The sequence below is a fragment of the Colossoma macropomum genome, unplaced genomic scaffold (genome assembly GCF_904425465.1).
Source record: "Colossoma macropomum unplaced genomic scaffold, Colossoma_macropomum, whole genome shotgun sequence".
Classification (NCBI taxonomy): domain Eukaryota; kingdom Metazoa; phylum Chordata; class Actinopteri; order Characiformes; family Serrasalmidae; genus Colossoma; species Colossoma macropomum.
In genome coordinates, this window is record NW_023494788.1 from 18,836,178 (window position 1) to 18,858,400 (window position 22,223).

Here is a 22,223-nt window from a genome sequence, read left to right on the forward strand (position 1 = left end):
GTGAGAAGCTGAAGCTCTGTACTGTTGTGAAGCATGTTTGCAGGAACGCAGAGGGAGGTACAGCTCTGGCTTTAGATGCATGTGGTAATTGTGTTTGATAGCTTGCTTTTCTCCCTCTGTTATCAATTTTTTTTTGTTTTGTTTTGTTTTTTGTTTGTTTTGGTAGTGTGGTGCACAGAATGGATTATTGTCTGAGTTTTCGTTTTGCACACATGGACTGATTTTGCTGGGGCAGTGTTTATTCAAATCTACAATTATATTAAAAAAATTCCAGACGTTTTAAACATGATTGCAACTTTCTAAACAGTGTAGAAAACTGTTGCATGGGCTACAACAGGAAATGATCATTCATTCTAAAATAGGCTTTTGTACTTACAGAGGTTTTGTTTAAAAAATGTTTTTATTTTTTTTTGTTGTTGTTGTTGATAGCAGTAAACATGTGCAAGTGTGAACATGTTAGAACAGCCTGGAACCAGTTACAGTCATCTCCATATCAACCTTTCCTTCTATTATACAAATCAACATGTCCTTGGGACACAAAACAGAGACAAATTAAAGAATGAAAGCCTTTGTTTAAACTTTGCATCATTTGTTTTATGGTTGGTCCCATGTTCTGAAATGTAACTAAATTAAGCATACTGGCATGCACAAAGTAAGCTCATGGTAAAAACATGTACAATGAAGTCTTTATAACCATTCAGCCTGCGTGTATTAAGATTAGTATTAATGTCTGCCTGTACAATCATCAGTCTAATCAAAGCTGCCTTCTGTAAGATTCTTACTCTAATTTGTTGCTATTACAGCAGCTTCTCAGATTCAAACAACTCTTAAAAACGGCTAGAACAACGTTTAAAACGAGAGGTTTTAACAGGCGAGGTTTTAAAACGAGCTTCCAACAGGCGTGTTTTAATAGTGTTGCATGTCGTAGGCAGTGTTTCAAATCTTACAGAACGCAGCTTTAAAAATAAGAAAAGCACTTTTTATTATTCTTATTCACAATTAGAAAAGAGGAAACATGATTGAAAACACTGACATTCTTAAACAGTTCTCACCCTGGCAGGCTACAATGAAGTGTTCAAACATTTTAGTTAGTACTCTCCCTAAAATGGAGATTAACAAGGGGGGGGCGGGTACAACAAATCATAGCAGACATTGTGCAATAGAATATTCTTAAAAATGATCACATTCTCCATGTAGAAGAAATTACTTTGCATATAATTCTGCAATTACTGTAGCGCCTGCTGGCTAAAAAAGTCTCAGACAAACGGAAGCCGATAGCCCCATAAAATGCTAATGCATATATTAATCGTGTTAGTCTCAAAATACCACAAATCACCAATAAGCGGTTAGGTCAATTAGCTTGTGCTGCACATGATCATTTCGTTTTCGGGAGGCCGTGCGATGTCAAGAGCTGGTGGAGCTCCTCTGAAGAAGAAGGGAGTGACAGATGTCGCAGACGCGGACTGGTTTGGGGTACGACGGCAGAGCCAGTTCGTTGCTGGAACAGCTGTTGCAGTAAATGTCCCCACAGTTTCTACAATGGTGCTACAAGAGAGGATGCAACAGTGGAGTTAAGCTCTTTCGGAGTTGTAATTGGTTGTTACTGTTGAGTTCCACTATTTTGACTTTACTATCTTTTATTGACAAAGGGTTGATCTAGCTGAAGGCTTTTATTCCAATCTTGCACAAGCCTGAATCAGTTGGGCTCAGTCTTTAAAACAGCTAATTAACCACATGAAGTATGCTTTAAAGTAATTATTAATGATTATGAACAAGGTCTGTCATTTTACTTGACAGTATGAATCTGCATTATGCATAGTTTTTACAGTGTGATAGTCGCAACTGGGGTTATTTTTATCCAGAATAAATCTAAAGCGTGTGTAGTTTTTACAGTCTGAATGTCTTAACTGTGGAGTGATTTTAATCCAGTATGAATCTGCAATGTGTATATTTTACACTCTGATGGCAACAGTGACCTTAATCCAGTGTGAATCTGCAGTGTGTGTGGTTTTTAGTCTGACAGTAATAATCATGGAGTGATTTTAATCCAGTGTGAATCTGCAGTGTGTGTAGTTTTTACAGTCTGACAGTAATAATCATGGAGTGATTTTAATCCAGTGTGAATCTGCAGTGTGTGGTTTTACAGTCTGACAGTAATAATCATGGAGTGATTTTAATCCAGTATGAATCTGCAGTGTGTGTAGTTTTTACAGTCTGACAGTAATAATCATGGAGTGATTTTAATCCAGTGTGAATCTGCAGTGTGTGGTTTTACAGTCTGACAGTAATAATCATGGAGTGATTTTAATCCAGTGTGAATCTGCAGTGTGTGTAGTTTTTACAGTCTGACAGTAATAACTATGGAGTGGATGATATTTAATTGGCTAAACCTGGAGCTCCCTGATCCAATCCACCCCTCTCTTATGGAGTAATAAAATCTACCGATACCAATAATGTCATTGTGTGGCGTAGAGCTGACATGAGCATCCAAGCCAGCTATCTGCCGATCAAATTCTATACATTACGTTACACAACCTACTCTGGTAAAACTAATTCAGCTTCAATAGTGGATTACACACACAAGTTTGAATGCAGACCCGGACGTAACCATACAGGGCTAAATAATAGTGTTGCTTACTTTTCTGCGAGATATGGAGAATTCCTTCTGGCACTGTTTACACTGTGTGGCTTCATCATCTTTCAGCCAGGCGTGACCCTGAAGAGGTGGAAAAGATTGTGAGGAAAACAAAAGGAAGAAATATTTCAGGTTTTGTGACCACCAAAGGGGGGGTTGAAAACAACATATAAGTGTTAAGGTGTGACAGAATGTATAGCCACAACTGCAAAAATCCAACCTCATCTAAGCTCTGACATCAAGACAGTATTCTCTGCGCAGCAAACTGGACTGCTTGCCAAAATATTAATAACTGGTATGCACCAGTATACTGGTATACCAGTTGAGCTCAATGCAGAAATCAGCAATACAGAGTGTGGATCAAAAAATACCAGTGGCATTCTTTAAAAAGAGACTGCTGAATCATATTGACTTTACTGGTCTGTGAAGTAGGACAGATAAAGCTCAAATGTGGTTGAATTCAATGCATCTTAATTTGTGCATAATTATGAAATTATAACCACAATGAAACACAAAAAGCAAACCAACAGTTTTGTAACTGATTATAATTGAAGTAGTTACATTGTTTTGATCTTAGGACAGTAAAACATTATTCCTCTACATACTCACGCTACATTTGGCCTCACCTTCAAAGCTTTGTTGACTTCTTTAAAGTCCTCCATTTTCAGCTTGGATCTGGAGGCAACAGCACAGCATAAGTGACACAGCAAAAATATCTGAATGTGAACAGTAATTTAAAGTCAGCTGTGCATATTAGAGTATAGCAGTCTGCCTTACTGGCTGAGGTGAAGGCCCATCTCCTGCAGGGCCTGCTCCTGCTCCTCACACAGCTGCTGCAGCTGCTTCTTCTCCTGCCGCAGATCCAGCAGCTCCTGTTGGAACCAAATCGCATTTTCAGAGGAAGCTTCCAAACCAGTTGTACCAAATCAAATCCAGAACTGGGGTGAGTTTGTACTAATCGAGTAATAAAGGGTATAAAATGATCAGGTTACATTACCGCCACATTATCAGAGACTAGTGATGAACCTTTCCATAATGTATCAACAATTACTGGACCTACTGTTTTGCGCATTTCTGAATGACACAATATGTCCAAAAGTTTGTGGACACCAGCTCATCCAAAATTTTATCAGCTATCGGGGGTATTAAAAGGGAGTTTGCTCCCATTTTAGCTTAAGTACTAGCCTTTACTCTGCTTGGGACGCTGGAGTTTAAAACATTGCTGTGAGGATTTAATTGTATTCAGCCACAAGAGTTAGTGAGGTCAGCTAATGATGTTGGATGATTAGTTCTGGATCACTCCAACCCATCCCAAAGGTATTGGACTTTTCACTGGGCATGGTGACCTTAGGCTCACGTTCAGCTGCTCCAGAGTGTCCCATTCTATTGTCAATGCTTTTCTATGGAGATCGTACAAGCTGTGTGCACAATTCAACACCTTTGTCAGCAATGGGTGCACATTAAAATAGCTAAATTTAATAACTGGGGGGTGGGGATGGGGGGTACCGCAATACTTTTGGACTAACAGTGTTTTTGTGTCCAAAGACTTTTCATAGGGAAGTGTATATTAATGAAACATTAAGATAGGGTTACTGCTACTGCATGGTGTCATGAAAGCGATGATGTGTGATTGAGTCTGACCGTCTGCAGGCCCTGCAGCTGCTGCATCTGCGTGCGCAGTTCAGCGGTGTTGTCCTGCTCACGCTGCAGCTCTCTCTGCAGGCTCTGCCTCTGCTCCTTCTCTTTACTCAGCTCTGCCTCCAGTCCTGACCTGAGGAACACACAAGCATATCATGGTTCCACAGCATGACCACAGTGCAGGCAAGCCAAAGGGTCAGAACAAGGAAAGAGCAAAGCTAGCCTGTTAAAGGAACAATACAAAACTGCTAACATTACTATGAATGGAAACTAGTAGTCGCCACTTATCAACATGCCAGATACATGCAATATAAGTGTTTTTCCTGTAACAATACATGAAAGTAGGGGTGCTTACAAAACCAAAAATACAAAAGGTAGCTTTTAAGGACTTTTTGTCCTTATTTATGTTAATGTGTATATGTGTGCATGTTTTGTATTACATCACACTAATACCAAACAAAATTATATACAGTATTAAAACACGTTTCTTTGGATGAGGGAGTAGCAAACTTTGGTCCGTGTGCCCCACTTTGGACAGCCCTGCCTTAAAGAAGGGTTCCACAGATTTTTCTACATTTCTGCATAATTCAGGTCAAATAAAATCATTTAGAGTAGTGTGGTGTGAAATGATCTGTTCTTTTCACGGCGGAGGGGCACAAGCAGGGAGAAAGAGTCCCCAAAGAATGCTTAATTTCCCAGATTTACTACTATTTTACCATGTTTAACAATACATGAAAAGTCAGAAGTGTTTTGTGTTGGTTCCTATCACCACCACTGTAAATAAATCTGTAAGTTCATTGACAGTAAATCATTTCACATCAAACCACTCCGAATGACTGTTTACATCTCAATGACTGAATTATGCAGAAATTTTGAAAAATCCGTGGAATTCCTCTTAAAATTAATACTTCACAAAAATGTTAATGCTGCTTAAACTGAATGAAAGCTGAGAGAAGGCCAATTAGCATTATCCAAAAAAGATGATGCTAACTGGTCTTACAGTGTTATCAATGTTACTATTTCCAGGTCTAGGATCCCTTTAAAGTGCTAGTGGTAGTGTGCGCACCCGTCATTTTAAGAAGGGCTTGTTAATTTAATTTAATTAAACTTATCAGTTTGGTCCCACATGTTGGGAGCCGGGCAGGGGGTACTTCAATCCCAGGGTTGGGAACCACTGGTATAATAGATACAGTACAGTGAAAAGTCCTGATTTCTTCTATTTTTGCAGATTTGTCCCACAGATCTTAAAACAAAATTGAATCTAAGACAAAGACAACCTAAGTAAACACAAAATGCAGCTGATAAATAATCGTTCATTTATTAGGAAAAAGGTTATCCAACAACAACTGGCCCATGGTGTGAAAAAAAAACTGTCCTCTTAGTTATTCAACCATACAATTAACCAAATTTAGTTGATACTTTGGATCAATTCAACTAGACACATCCAGGCTTGACTGCTGCCAGCCAGTACTGAATTAAAACATACCTTTGTAATGGATTAGTCAAAGTCCTGACAAGCCCACTGAGATGCTGTGGCAAGACCATGAACAGGCAGATTATGTGGCACAATTCCTCTACAGGAGGTGAAAGACTGACCTCCAGTTATACACAGCATTTGTTTTCAACAAATGGAGGGGGGGGCATTACTTTTTCACATGAGTGATAGAGTTGTTGCAAAACTGTTTTCTTTAATACATGAAATGATCGTTTAAAAAATCGTTTTGTGTCTGCTTGCTCTCCTTGTCTTATGTTATATCTTGGGTGAGGTCCTGAAACCATTTAGTGTGACAAATCTGCAAAAACCGAGGGAATCAGGAGGGGGCATATACTTTTTCACACCGCTATAGGCTCCTGGTACCTCAGCACGTCGAGATCGGTCAGCCGTTTCTGCAAAGTATCTACTGTCTCCTTCATCTCTGAATGCAGATCCTTCTGGCCTTGCTCCGTGTTCTTCCGTTGACTCTCAGAGTTCTGCAACCTGCACATACAGAGTTTTACTGAAATTGGCATCAAACAGGGATTAAGGCTGTAAAACACTCTCTGCCAACACAAAGGGGTCAGCGCATAATTAGCTTGATAAACAACAGATGACATTAATCAGTTCTGTCAGAGCAGGGGGTGCACCATAGGGTAGCAGGACTGGAGAACCCTGCAGTAAGGATTTAGCTGTTTTTTCAGTGTAGGGCCAAACAGGTTCTGAGCACAGAGAGCAAAATTCTAATGCCACTTTTAAAATTACTAGCACTATATATCCAAAAGTATCTGGACAGTCCTTCTAATAAGTGAATTCAACTACTTTAAGGTGCACCCATTGCTAACACAGCTGTTCAATTACGCTCTGGAGCAGCCACACATGAGCCTGAGGGATGGGCTGGAGTGATCCAAAACTGACCATCCAACATCAGTACCTGACCTCACTAACGCTCTTGTAACTGAATGCAGCCAAATCCTCACAGCAATGTTCCAACTTCTTCTGGGGGACAAATTTCCTATTAATACCCTTGACTTTAAAAGAAACACTGAACTGGACTGTAGGTGTTCACAGCAGTCCATGCCAGCATCAAAACTTCTGATGCAACTGTGCATCATCATCATTCAGCCCTACAGTGGAAAAGAGGCTTCTGTTGATCTATAATAAACCTCTGATCCTCACCTCAGTTCCAGCTCCTTCATAGCTGTTTCCATATGACTCATCTTCTGTTCTAACCTCACCGCCTCCTCGTCCTTCTTCTGGACCACTCTGTCAGCCTCCTTAAGTCGGCCAGCAGGGGGAGACAGAGAAAGAGTATTGGTGTTGAAGTAATAAACACCAAAAAAACAAATTCAAATAAGAGGTGTTCAAATGTTCAACCCATTATTTAATGATCAAGCCATTCATAATGAGGCATGTGATAGCAGGACAAACAAAAATTCGCAGCCCTCCTGGATCACATCTGTGCAATTTTACCAAACTGTTAAACTGCCATACTGAGACTCGTTTTGCGTATCAACACACCTGCGACTTGTTGAACATTTGCAGGTTGAGAGTTTTGACCTGGTCCAGCTGCTGCCGCAGAGCTGCCAGCGTGTCCTGTTTCTCATGAATGTCCTTCTCCAGCAGCTTCATGGCCACCTCCATCTCTTGCTTCAGGCCCACCTGCAGCTCCAGTTCCTTCTGCAGCTCCTGCAAGGAGAACAGACCACCATGTTATTTGCATGATAGTAATTAATCATACCATATACTTACTTAATAACTGAATACGTCCATTATTACTTCATACTTATGATTAAATTTAAATGAACGTAAACGTATACATTTATTTATGTTTACTTTACTAAATGGACCTTTCTGCATAATTCAGTCAGAATGTTCTTTATAAACTTTCAATGATCAGAACCAGTTAATTTGCAAAATACCTCACAAAGGAGCCGCTAGCAGACAAATCAACTCACAGAATTTGACAAGAATGTCACTTGTTATGGGAGTTATTTTCAGGTTGCTCAAAAAAGGCCTAAACTGATTGCTAATACATTTGGGCAGCCTATTGCAATATCCATATTGCAAAGAATGCACTAATCATGGAAGAAAAATAGAAAAAGTAGTTAATAATAGAGTTTACTGGCTCTGATGGAAAGATTCTGGGGAAAAAAAAAGCAGGACTGACAGACCTGCCGGATGCGTTTCTCCTCCTTGTACTGCTTCCACACCACGTTGTACATTTCGTCCAGACCCTGCCGTGACTGCCGGTAGGTCTCCAGCTCCACCTGGCTGTCCTGCAGAGTCACCTGGACAAACAGGCAGATCAAAATAGGTGTAAAATACAATGTGCACTGCTAGCATCAGCAGCAGAATCCAGAGTGGGGACGTTCTGCCTTTGCACCTCACACGACTTTCGGGGATCACAAACTAACTTGTAACTTGCTGAACTAAACTGACCAAAATTTTAAAAATGTGTGTCGTCCCTTTCGGATCAAAACTTTGTATCTACATTTCAGCATGATTGTGAATCTTGGCTATAATCAGAAAGAGGTGAGCGATATGACAAAAAATATGATATGAAAAAACATATTTTATTCAGCATTTCCTTGTGGCTCACTTATGCTCTTTCTAATGAGTTTCTTCCCAAAAGAATCACATTTTTGATAAGAACAATGTGTAATGAATATATAATGAAAAGCACATTTTAATTTCTCTAATAAATGTGATATTAATCATAATCTAGCACTGATATTTCTTGTAGGTGTAAAGTACACTCCTAATCTCACCATGAAATACATATTTTTCTTCTATGTGTGCCACAATTGTTAGCACCTCAAGAGTTCTCAAGAGTGAAATCTTGAGTAAAACTGAAGTGAATTCCTGTTCATATTTTATGTTTTTAAGTCCACTTGAGTGATTAAGGACATTTATATGCTCAGTCATGACTTCCTGTTTCACTTAAGAATGTACATAAGATGAAACAAGTTCTTTCAGTTGTTCATCGTTATGAAAAAGACCAGTGAAAACAGCAGTGATGTATGACAAAAGGTTGTTGAGCTGCACAAATCAGGAATTGGTTACAAGAAGATAGGTGAACAGTTGAAACTGCCCATTTCTACTATCAGATCAATAATTAAGAAGGTGAAAACAACTGGAGACGTTATGAATCTGCCGGGAAGAGGATGCATGTCTATACTGACGCCACGCACAGAGAGGAGGATGGATCAAATGGACAAAGAATCTCCAAGGACCACAGATGGGGAACTGCAGACATTAGTTAGCTCTATTAGTTGGGGTCAGAAAGTCTCCCAAACCACAATCAAACCCTGCATACGGAGGCACTCCAGTCAAAATGAAAAATGTAAACATCACTACATCTGTTGTAAACACACCTACTCACCTCTTACAGTGCGGCCACAATAGCTCAGAGAGTACAACCACAAGTCGTTTGGGTGGTTGCCAGAAGAAACCTCTGCTGGTCCAACAGACTTAAGCTTCTACAGTTTGCCAAATGTTACTGGAGCTTTCAGTGGGACCGTGATCTGGTCAGATGAGACCAAAATAGGTTTTCGGCAACAAACATCAGAGGTGAGTTTGGCTTGGACAGCCATGCAGAAAAGTACCTCTTCCTCACTGAAGTATGGTGGTGGATCTGTGATCATGTGGAGCTGTTTTTTCTCCCAAAGGCCCTGGATAGTTTATTCAGATACATGGTATCACGGTCTCCAGTACCAGCAGAAATAAAATCAAACCCTGACTGCCTCATCCAAGAGGTTTAAACTGGGCCATAATTGGGATCTTCCAGCAGGACAGTAATCCAAAGCACACCTCAAAACCGAAACAAAATGGTTCACTGAGCACAGAATTAAGGTTTTGCCATAGCCACCACAGTCCCCTGACCTAAACCCCACAGAAAACACGTGGGATGAGCTGAAGAGGAGAGTCTACAGAGTGGACCTCAGAATCTGAAGGATCTGGAAAGGTTCTATATGAAGGAATGGTCTCAGATCACTTCCCATGTGTTCTCCAGTGTCATTAACCATTATAGGAGAGACTCGGAGCCGTTATCTTCGCAAAGTGAGGCTGCACAAAGTATTAAATACAGGTATGCCATAATTGTTGAGAGAGATTTAGTTTATCATTGTACTTTAAATGATACTATGTTTAAAGACTATAGTAGGAAGCCACATATCTAACGTTACTGCTAGGAAACTAAATCTCACTTCTGCAATTTTTAGCCTCTATATCAGAGCATTTTTGGATTCCCAATGGTTGTATGACATATTTAAGTAACGCAGGTTGGGTGTTGTAGTGAGAGAACTCTGACTGCTGAAAGCACAAATATGACACAAAACTGAATTCTGTCAAACTGTTTAGGCTGATGGATGCAGTGCTGCGCAATAGAATACCACATAAATACTAGTTTTAGGCCAAATTGCTCATTTAAGTACTCATAATGATACCCACAATATGCTCAGAAAAGCTCATCATGACATGACTTCATGATGATGTCATATGATATCACTCCTAAAATCGAAACAGAACTTGTGTAATGCAGTCTCAGCTTTATTCTGAGTCCTACCTCCTCTTTCCTCTGGCTACTCTGGAGGATGTTGGTGTTCTCCTGCCGAAGCTGATCCTGCTCCTCCCGCAGGGCGTTGATCCTGTCTGTAGCTGCTGACAGCTGCACAGCACACATAACGTTTCAGCTTTGCTAATATACATAGGTGCTAATGGTGATGAATGAAGACAGCTGCTTGGGGCATCGAATCATATCGACAGAATGAATAAGAGCATTCCATCCGCTTTTTACTTAGGCAAACACACGCTTGGTGTGAAGGACACAGATGATCTGACCTCCTCTATGAGTTTGCAGTTGGTTTTCTCCAGCGAATCCATCTTGGCCTGCAGGTCAGTCACTGTGCAGCTCAGGTGGCGGTTCAGCTCCTCTATGTAGTGCTTCTGGTCCAGAATCGCAGTCATTTTGGAATCACTGACAACAGAAAAAACAGTAAGTAAAGCTTAAGGCAGGGGAGCCACAGAAGAACACGGATTATCATCAGTCTTTTCATTTAAAGTCAAGATGCAAATACTTTAATGCAGAGTGTCCCACCTTTGACCCATGAGATGTGACTTGCCCCAATGGAAAGTTACACTAATCTCTCCCCATTTTATTCTTGAATCAAAAACATGTTATTACACTTAACAACACATAGTATACTGTTATAAAATAGACTTGAAAAAAATCAATGACCCATTGACACCACGCAAGTGACAACACAGAAGTAAAAACTCAAAACCCATTCTAGTTCAGAGCTAAGAGGCAGTGGTATGAGACAAGAGGGGATATGAGACCACTAGTGCAAAGCATCCCTTTTTACTACATATATGTCGCTGTTGTTGGAGAAAAAACCTCTTATATCCAAAATGATAAGGAAAAAATATACTTTACTTTTAATGTAAGTCAATGAATCCAGACTTTTTTCCCCCAAGTAATTTTCGGTCATCTCTTTTGGTCCATTTCTCACGAAATTTGCACACAATGTGAAGGGCAACAGGCATTTTCAAATTATGATAAAAACTGAAAAATAAGGTTTTGTTCCAACAGCAGCTATGTACATATATAATATATTATTGAGAGCTTTAAAGAATGCACCATTCAACAACATTATGATATTTCTGCATTAGCAATGTGCAAAATGGAAAGTTGCTTCTTTATTTGTATGAAAACATTAAGTGCTGTTTATCTAATGGGGACAGTCTTGGTGGTCTACCAGGTCTTGCAGGTGATTGTTAGGAGTCCCATTTACTCTGCAGCTTTTAATCAGTTTCAGAAACTCCTTATTCTCACTTATTTTCCTTTGACTTTCTCCTTACTTATGCAAGTGGATTATCTTGCATCCAATCTCCTGAGAAATATCTCCTGAAAAATGAATTAACTTGTACTTTAATTAAACATTTTTTTTTGCAGATACATGTGCATAATGATTATGATGTCACACTATTCACACTAATGCAGCAAATGCACATCGCATGCCACCCTGTACAACTGTAAAAATGAACTATTCCTGTGCCTAAGGCAGCAAAACCACCCATCTGAGGAATTCACACAATCCATAAACACATTTTTAACTGATGACTTTATGATTCAAGAAAACATGAAGAACAGACTAGACATTTTCTTCACTGTCCATAATAAGTGGATGCCAAAAAACAACTTAATTCCACTGGCTGTTTTAAAGGTCAACACACTACTGGGTCAAAGCACAGTAGGTCATAACTTTGATGACTGACATGGAAGCAAAAAACTTTGTGCCGCAGTAGTGTGAATGCTGCTTTACTATTCAGCCTCTTGCATCTCAATTAATTTCTAGGAAGGTTTAAAAAAAATGAGAAATGTTAGATGTGTCCAGAATGATGAACAAAGCTACAGAAAGCTAAAATGACTGAAAAGGCTCCAAAACACAGACATCAAGGTAGTAATACATTTAAAATTCAAAATACGTGAAAAGTGTAGATCAAACCTCGAGGTAGATGACTGGACAACAAATGACTATAAATAGGTAATTACATTATATTATTTATTAATGATTCCTGTTTGTTCACAAACCTTAAATATGGAGTGAAGCATCTAAAAATGTCTTTCAAGGTCTTGTTTACGATATTTTAATCTGTATTGCGTAAATTATCTAATCAAATAATAAAAAATTAGATTAACAAAGTAATTCCAAACTTCTGAACAGTAGTGTAATGCTTGGTGTAACAGTGCTACTCACTCTTGTGTGTTCTCGGTTGTCTGTGGATCCTTTAGATACAGCGAGAAGTCGATGACGCCCACCTACAACATCGAGACGACTCTGGTTAACAAGTGCACTCTGAATAAAACACCCCCATGAAAACAGACCAAAAGCAGCAGCATGCAGGTCTGTGTGACTCACCTGAGAATCCAGATCTTCCCCTTTCACACAAAGGTTGGCATCAATCACATTCAGACCGACCAGCATACCAACGATAACGGACCCCTCTTCCTCCATTACCAGAGCTCCAGGCTCATAAAACTCACTGACAGAGACAGAGATGGAAATACAAATATGACAGGATCGCCTACAGGATCATAACCAGCAATAAAATCTTGGCGCACTAAACAGGTTCAGTTTTACTCTCACCTCAGGAGATCTCGTCTGTTTATCAGAACCTTCATATAATCTGCCACTTTTTTCTGCATGAGGGCCAAATGCAGCCAGGCCCGAGCTCGCCCAAGTCCTGTCCTGTGAGAGAGAAAGAGGGACGTTTGTTTCAAACTTCCTAGGTTCCCCCATAGTGTAGAAGACATGAACCCCTCTTCTAACTTTTTGTCTGATTATTTCTCACTTATAGTTCATGGAAACAAGCTAAGAAGCTGAGAATCTAAACAAGCAACAAGCAATCCACACCACATTTGAGGTCCTAAGTACACAAGAGCAGATATTTTATTATGATTTGATTTTGATAAAAAGTCAAAATTAGCATTTAAAAAAAAAAAACAAATTTCTGCCATGTGTTTGGCTTTGAAACTAACGTAAAAAGCTAGTGGACAATTGAATTTTCACTGACACAATGTAAATGCAGAACATAAATGTAATTTATTATGTAGCTAATTATATAATTAACTATGCAATTATCAAATTACAAACATGGTTATATAATTAATTATGTAATTATCAAATTACAACCTTCAAGTGCACAGAAAAACAATTGTGACTCTTGACTAGGAATGTTATGGGAATAGTATCATACCTAACTTTTATAGATGTACTACAGAAAGTTTTTTTTTTAATAACTCAATGACTGATATGCCAGTGTGACAATTTTAATTTCCCAGGAGAGAGTAGTGCATCCTGCGAGGAGGGTTGTTAGAACCGATCTCCCCTTCACAAAGGAGATATATTCCTCTAGAATGTGTTCATGTGCTCAGAGTTTCAATAAGTAGACTTACAGAGGCATTACACTGAAAATGCATATATAATTCACTTGTTTAGATGTTAACATAGTCATTGAAAGCACTGTAAAAAAAACTACAGAAAAACTTACAGACTCACATTTCTTTATAGTTGCAGTAAGAGGAACCAGGCCTTGTGATTTATACAAAGCAAACAGAGCCATTTTATTCGGTACACAAAATGACCTGTGAGATTATTTGGTTTACAACGCCCTGCCTGTAACTGTATACCTTCAATGTTTTTAAAAAAATATGTTTTAGGCCAAAATCCTATCTCAAAAATATCATAAAACAATGATCTCAAACATTAAGCAGCATATTTGCAACCATTCCATGTAATAACTTTCTGTGAGGGAGCTTTTAGAGACATTAAACTCTTCAGATGTCTGGTTCCTATCACCACCACTATAAACAATTCTGACTCTATACTTTTCTCTAGAACCAAGCATTTCACACCAAACCACTCTGAATGACTTCATTTACACCCTAGTCATTTAACTATGTAGATTAAAAAAAAAACTCCCCTTTAAGAAATCCCCTTTAATAAGAGTTTATCTAAGCACAGCACACATTATTAACAGTGCAGCTGCAAGATAATGGACTTACACTTTATTGATTGAGGACACTATAAAGAGCTATAAGCAATGAAACAGCCATATGCAATATAGCCTGAGACTTCCGTTTCAGATTGACATGACTCGACTGTGCAATGCTGTGTATGCTGTTTTTATTACCCCTTTATAGATGGTGTTGTGCTTTATGGTTTGAAAGTCTTTTAAAGGGCCCAACATCATGGAACAATTTCCTGTTAAAACACTGTTAGAGTTTCAAAACATCCTTTTCGCTCTACAGTCCATAAATGGATGCCAAGCTGCAAAAAAAAACAGCCTTTATATGCAGCACATTTGCATATATCTGCCTATTCAGCCAACAGCAGTTCAGACCTGCCCATTAGCACTGAATCTATCAATTTATTTAAAGGCATGCTTAATTAAAGCACAAAAAAGAAGTTGGAAAATGGTAAATTAAAATAGTCTTATGACTCTTTTTAGTGCATAGAATCGCACAAACATCAGAAGTGGATACGAAGGAAAAACACACAATGCAAGAAAAATCTACTAGATGGGCCCTTTAAATTTTTTGGTCAAGCTTACAAATCATTTAAATTTCAATGTAAATCTATTGAAATGGCGAAAAATAAAACTGAACTGAACCGACCTCTAAATTTCACAGTATCACATTCTCCAGTGCTGCATAAGGTCCCAGCACAATTACAGAACACTGCAGACACTTCTGTACTCCAGAAACATTTGCATACTCAAGATACACAGAAGATATCAACATGGGTGGAGACTTACTTGAGTCCAGGCATATCTCGTACACTTGTGGCAAGGTCAGCAGACTCGGGACACAGCTTCTCCACCAATTCCAAAGGAGCCCAGATAGATTTGTTTTGGCCGATAAAGGATTTCTTCACTGCACAGAGTAAAAAAAAAAAAAGAGTTAATTTTACACGCAGCGCTGACAAAATGCACACCCAGATTAAACATTCCTTCAAGCTTTGAAACCAAATTTCACCTTTCAATCCGTGTTTAAGGCAGTGTTCCAATACCACAAAGAACTGCTGCAGAGGTGGATACTCTGAGTCCAGCGTCCGTCCCAAGCTGAGGGAAGACTGGATCAGGACCTTTATGCTGAGCTTCATCATGCTTAATAGATTGGACCTCTCCACAGACATGGGATCCTTCATGGCTACAAAGACAAAGTGCAACAATATAGGTTAACACCGTAGCCATATATTCCTCATTCACTGTGTATATGACATACAATGTAGGTGAGTAAACTAGCAAAGCATAAAGTACATTAATGACAGAGGTTTTGAGATTTTGTTCTGAAGTAAGCAACCTTGTTATTATCATCTTTCTGTCTTGCCTGCCAGGCTACAGTCACTGGGATCTACTCAGCTTTAAAGGAATTTCCTCCAAAAATCCATTATTTTCCAGTTTTCAGAGTTTTGTAAAATGATTTTAATATTTGCGAAATCCTGTATGCTTCTAAAGTAAGATTAAAAATCACCTTCATGTCTTGTTTAACAAGACATTCTTAGGTTACTACACAAATTATGGTGTCTTTTAAGTTACCAAAAATGTATTTATCCTAAAACATTTACCAAAATGTACTCATCATGCGTGCAATTGCTCTGCAAGTGTTGTAGTAATACTCTTTTTTCATAGTTAAGTTTGGTTGTAAACTTAAGGGTTTCATTCTTGAAACATCCAACAGAAAATTATCCAACTGGGATTAGTTTTCCTGTGGTATGTAGGCAGACACAGCCAAGCGAGGTCTCTCATTGGTTAGGACTTCCGGAGGTGAACTGAAGGCCTAATGTGTTAGACTAACAATGAACATAACAAGAAGTGACAAAGGAATTAACCAATCATGTTATTTCCAATGGGTGGGACAAATGCTGTGAGAAAACTGGCCTTCTGCAAGTTCTGCTTGCTGACTAAGAGCACGAGTGGTAGACTGCCAACGGGAATGACTATGGAAATTCCCTTTAAGAGTAGTGGCACTCAGGAAGCTCGAGTTCAGTTTCACCCAGCACTGCTTGACATTTTTCACATTTTCTAAGTCCTTTGGAAAATGATGGGGGTAATTTTCTGCACCCTACATTACCTTTAAATTACTTCACAAAAACACCAAAATCTGCCTACTTATCTCTGAAAAATATTTTAAAAACATGCACTATTACCCAGTAAGTCAGAAGCAGAAGAGAGCAATAAGGCAAAAAAGTAATAGAAAGTTTTTATGATACACCATGTTCAAGATACTTATTTTTTTCTGACATCTGACAAGTTAGAACAGATACATTTTAAAAATACTATCAAAAACTACTGATCCAGTCACTGTTATTCAAAACTGCACACACTGTACTGCACTAAATCCAATTAAACAGGACAAATTATGCTCTCTTTTTCATCAAACATACAGCTGGAAATAAGGGTGGGCGATATGGCAAAAATACTATATCATGATACTTCAAGACATTTTTGAGATGCAAGATATGCATCACAAGATTTACTAGGTTGGAACAGACAAAACAGAGCCTGTAGTGTAGTGCAGCTACAAATACTACAGTAATAATAATAATAATAATAATAATAATAATAATCCTACAACTTTAATTCTTTTTATTCAGTATTTTACAAAATGCACTGCACTAAATCCAGTTAAACGGGCCTAATTATGCTCACTTTGTAATTAAAAACATGTCTGTAGTGCTCAGAAAATCGTAGTGACGTAATGTATCACGATAACGATAAATATCGTCACATTGCCCACCCTCAGTCAGCTAGAAGCGAGGCTGAAGTTGGCTTCAGAATGTAACTTTAGCACCATTTAAGGTGGAACGGGAAAAATGCGAACAAGAAGCCTCGTTAGTCCGAAAGTGATTTTTAAGTACTGGGGATTTCCACGAAACGCTCAGATAAGCGTACTGTGACACACTGTGATGTAATTTATCGAAATAACGATTAAAAAAGGCCATATCATATTGCCCAGCTTTAGCTCACTATAGCTCACTTTACAGACTGCCTGGCAAAAAAGAGTGACGCGACAGCGGCGGGAAAAGAGGTAAATAAGGGCTGCTGAAGCTTCTCTACCAGGTCTGTGAGTGTCAGAGCTGTCGGGGTCGCTGTGAGGAGCCGAGCTCTGCTCAGACACCGAGCCTGAGCTCCTCCAACCAGAGCCGTAAGTGTTCACACTGCTCAGCGTCTCCGTGGCTTTTCGAGCCAAAGACAGAATCGGCGCCGACCAAGACCCGTCGGCAGGTTTGTCCTTCCGTTCACCATCTTCCTCCCTCGCTACAGAGTCCTGCTCCGCGGAGGCTTCTGCAGATTCTCCCTCTTTAACATCGATGTTTTGAACTTCACTGTTTTGGTCTTCGTCAGCCATTTTCCGCATCTAGCCACATGACGGCAGGCCAGAGTAATCATTTACCGATACGCCAGACGATGTCAGGATAGAGTAATCTATCAAAACATTTACCAGGGGAGAAAAAACTACAGATGACGATGTACTTCAGTAATCAGTGAATTCAGCTACTTTAAAGTGGGATTTAGTGTGTAAACAAAGTCATAGTGGTAAACAAAGTCAGAGTGGTTTGATTTGAAATAGTTTGTTGTACAGAAACATACCGACTGATATTCTTAGAGTGGTGGTGATGTCTACAACACTGATATAGCCATTTTATTTACTATCCAAGACCACCAGTGAACCTACACGTGTCAAGTTTTTTATATGTAATGTTGATGATGGTAACATAGTGATAAATTTGAAAAAAATAAGTTTTCTATGGGGATTATTTTGTCTAAAAACACCCATCATGTACCCCTCTGCCATGAATGGATTAAAATGAATGGAGTAACAAGACATTTTAGGTCAAAACTTTATCACAAAATTATCATAAAACAATGTGTCAGGCATCAAGCAGTGTATTCATAACCATTTCATGTAACAACTTTCTGTGAGAGAGCTTTTAGAGGCATTAAACTCTTCAGACGTCTGGTTCCTATCACCACCACTGTAAACAATTCTGACTCAGTAAGTTTCTCTTGAATGGAGCATTTCACATCAAACCACTCTGAATGACTTTGTTTATATCTCAACTATTTAACTATTTAAACATTTTGAAAATTTGGTAGATTTCCCCTTTAAGGTGCATCCATTGCTGACATAGGCGTTCAGTTGGGCCCACACAAGCAGGGACAAGAGAAGGTGTGAGTATTTTTGATGATTTACTTCAAATAAAACTTGTAATAACTATGCTAGAAATGACAATAGATGAGAATGTACTCAAATATCTGACAAAACAAAGCACAGATGCATATCCTGCTCACTTTACTCTCTTTCATTCTGGATTAATTCTATGCAAATGAGCTGAGTGGTGACCAATCAGTGCCCAGTTTCCCAAAAAGTATCTTAGTGTTAAAATCATCTTAACTGGTAAACGGAGTGATCCATGCTCTACCAGTTAAAGGCCCTATATCCAATATTTCTTGTCTTGTAGGTTCACTATAACATACTGTAGCGTCCAGCTACTGGCTCGTGCGGCCAGAGGAGTGTGGGAGGCGTGGCTATGCAGAGTGACCATGCAAAGAGGCTTTTGGCAGGTGCCATGTTGGCGGTAGGAAAGATTATTTTGAAATAAGTCGATGTTGTTCAGTTGAAGATGTGCCCATGTTGCTGCTTTGTGCTGGTCTGTGGGTTAGTTAGTACAGTGTTAATGCCATCAGGCGAAAGTGTATGGCTAGAAGTGACCTGCCTTCTATCTCAGCTGTTTCAGCAACCCTGAGCCCCCAGGAATGTTTTGAGCAGGGGCTGGTGGCATAGATGGCCAAGGGTAAGACATGGGACTCCAGTGTACATGGGCAGCACCTTTGCTGGCATTGCTGGCACGGTGGGCAACAAAAAGCGGAAAGCAGCGGAGACAGCGCCATTACCGTGTGTTTACAGAGATGGTAGACATTCTGAAACCTCTGTTGCGAAGTAACTGGGGAAGAACGTCATGCCCCTATGTGCCCCAAAGACTCTGCTCAAACTCTGTGAGGTTACTGGGCTGGCTGACTTTGAAGGGGGGCTAAGTAGCATCCCGCTACTGGCTCATACTACTATAGGAGTGTGGGAGGTGTGGCTATGCAGAGTGACCGTGCAAGGAGGCTCTTGGGAAGTGTTGTGTTCGCAGTAGGAAAGACTTTCTTTTTAAATAAGTTCCTGGTGTTAAGTTTAAGATGTGCCCATGTTGTTTGTGCTATTCTGTGTTGGGCTATGAGGGAGTTAGAACAGTATAAAAGCCTACAGTTAGGTGAAAGTGTTTGGCTAGAAGTGACCGGTCTGCAGGTTCAGACGTTGGAGCAGCGCTGAGTGGTGGTTCTCTCTTGCAACCCGTACAGTAAACAAACATTCACCTTCCAAGCGCAATGTTTCCTGTGTCATATTCTTCACTGATGCCAGCTTGTTTTTTTTTTTTACTTCATTTTTATGTGAACGTCTCTTTATCTCTTAGAATTGAACAGGCTGTTTTTGTTATTGTGCCTTTAGGACGGTTATATATGAAAGAGCTCTGTTCTCAATTCAAAAAGCAGTCCAGACTGAAACACTCCTTACAGAGCTGAAAAGTGGCCGCCTACTTCTTTTCAGCTGCTCTATGTCCAGAAGTAAGTATACCATTCATTTTCTCCATTTACATTACAAGATCATCAGATGTCCTCAGTCATCATCAACCTAAAAATCTCACTTTTGGGACCACTGTGACGCAGCTATAGAAGGCAAGTACACATGTTTACAACACGTAACAATAGTTAAACTGTTCATTTTGGCAAGAGTGCCTCTTTACATGTTGTGAAATTGACAAAAGAAGAAACAGGAAAGGCCATGCTTTTGCTGCAAGAAGCACTGTTTACTCAACACACCAGCAGAAAGGCCCAAACAGAGCACTGTAATCGTGAGGTAGGTCACCTTTAGCCACCAGCTTCCCCCTGACAGTGACCAACCCCTAACACAAATACCCACATAATAACCCCGCTCCCCAACACAGAGCAACACAAGTAACACTTATACGTAACTTTAAACTAACAAACAACAACATTAACAACAACAAGTACCTTTGTCGGAGGCCGTGCACATTCCATGAGCCATTGTGTGTGGCCGTCTGCATAGCCACACCTCCAGAGTCTCTCGGTGCCAGCGCCAGCCAATAGTGGGTCACTACAGTATGTAAATACTGAAAGCATTTGTAAATATTTAAAACAAATGTTTCAAACATTTAAGAACTTTTTATCTCTTAGAATTAAACAGGCTGTTTTTTGTTACTGTGCCTTTCGGAGTGATTGGCTGCAGTCTGTGCTAAAACGTATAATTTCAGCACGAAAGCTGAACCGCTGTAGACTGAATATGTGGATATATGTAAATGCACTGGTTTCACAAAAAACCGTCAAAATCAAAACAGGCCTTTTATATGGCTGCACAAAAAGAATATTCATACACACATTTAAGAGTGTGAGGATTGAGAGGACGCAGAGATTCATGACATCTTCACTAGGTGGCAGCATTCCTGCATATACTGCAGCTCAATAAGGCACCTCTGTTCTTTTACATGACAGAAGCACATGTAGTGTTTGACATACTGTGTCTTACTGAGGTCACAGGTAATGTGTGTGTGTGTGTGTGTGTGTGTGTGTGTGTGTATGTATACATTTATATTTATAAATCATTTTCACTGCAAGTCTACATATCAGCATTACATAAATAATTAATCCTTGGTCTCCCTGCTGATCTGTGTGATATAATTGTTGTTGTTTTTGCTGCTCCTGATGCTATTTTAAAATAGAGTTAAATTAGTGTCTGTACATCATGCCAATGTATCCAGAACCCCCTTCTAATTATTGAATTCAGTTATTTTAAGGTGCACCCATTGCTGACGTATGCACTGTTAAAAAATTGTCTAACTCAAAAAAGTTAGTTACTGGGCTGCCTTAAAATTTTGAGTTTATTAAACTTCAAATATCACATCAGTAGAACTTAAAACACATATTTTCTGCTGTTAGCTTACTATTAGGAGTGCAATTAACTGGAATTTTTAAGGTGACCTGGTAACTAACTTGTCTTGTATAGTCTCCATAAAAAGAACGTACTTACCGAGCTGCCTTAAATGTTTTATTTAACTGAACTTCAAATAATATGTCGGTAGACATGTTTGACACAGATTACTGTTCTGTTAACTTATTATTGGAAGTTCAGTTAACTCAACTTGCTTCTTACTGTGCAGGCTGTGGAGCAGTGAAACTGTGTTCTCTATAGTGATGGAGCTCCATCCAGTGCCTTTGGGATGAGCTGAGTGATCCAGAGCTAATCATCCAACACCAGTACCTGACCTCACTAATGCTCTTGTGGCTGAATACAATCAAATACTCACAGCAATGTTCCAACATGCAGTGTAAGGCCTTCTCAGAGGAGCAGAGGCTTTTACTGCAGCAAAGGGAAGGGAGGGCAAACTCCCTTTTTAAGGGGAACTTCACTGATTTTCACAAAAATCTAATTAAATGGTTCAGTTGTAAACAAAGTCATGCAGAGTGGTTTGGTGTGAAGTGCCCTGCTATAGAGAAACTTACAGAGTCTGAATTGTTCACAGTGGTGGTGATAAGAAACAGACGTATGAAGAGTTTGATGCCTCTGAAAGCTCCCTCATGGAAAGTTATTACATGAAGAGGTTAGATATACGCTGTCTTATGCATTTTTGGATAGTTTTGTGATAAAGTTTTGGCTTAAAATGTATATTAATCCATTGATTTTAATCCATTTATGGCAGAGAGGTACATACATGGCACATATTTTTAGATTTAGACTATTTTAACCTCATCATTTTTTAAAAACAAACTCAGAAGTCACACGTAGGGTCACTGGTGGTTTTGGATAGTAAATAAAATGGCTATATTTGTGTTGAAGATGTCTGGTCT

At 39.3% G+C, this 22,223-nt stretch overlaps 1 protein-coding gene across 1 annotated transcript; it reads right to left on the bottom strand.

The window, feature by feature from the left end:
* Positions 1 to 85: 85 nt before the first annotated feature.
* On the bottom strand, positions 86 to 17,715 carry rufy1 (RUN and FYVE domain containing 1). Its single transcript, XM_036568727.1, has 17 exons — positions 17,373 to 17,715; positions 15,289 to 15,462; positions 15,069 to 15,186; positions 12,899 to 13,000; positions 12,671 to 12,794; positions 12,509 to 12,570; positions 10,590 to 10,725; positions 10,315 to 10,416; positions 7,922 to 8,038; positions 7,269 to 7,436; positions 6,927 to 7,024; positions 6,132 to 6,251; positions 4,277 to 4,406; positions 3,413 to 3,507; positions 3,262 to 3,310; positions 2,639 to 2,716; positions 86 to 1,545 (listed from the first exon to the last, which is right to left on the bottom strand). The coding sequence occupies exons 1-17, from the start codon at positions 17,671 to 17,673 to the stop codon at positions 1,405 to 1,407; spliced, it is 2,115 nt and encodes a 704-aa protein (XP_036424620.1). The 5' UTR covers positions 17,674 to 17,715; the 3' UTR covers positions 86 to 1,404.
* Between the last annotated feature and the right edge of the window lie 4,508 nt (positions 17,716 to 22,223).

Coding starts and splice junctions, on each gene's coding strand:
- rufy1 (XM_036568727.1), bottom strand. CDS start 17,673: ATGCGGAAAATGGCTGACGAAGACCAAAACAGTGAAGTTCAAAACATC. Junction 15,187..15,288: donor CCTTAAACACGGATTGAAAG/GTGAAATTTGGT, acceptor TACTCTGTGCAG/TGAAGAAATCCTTTATCGGC. Junction 7,025..7,268: donor AAATGTTCAACAAGTCGCAG/GTGTGTTGATAC, acceptor GGCCGACTTAAG/GAGGCTGACAGAGTGGTCCA.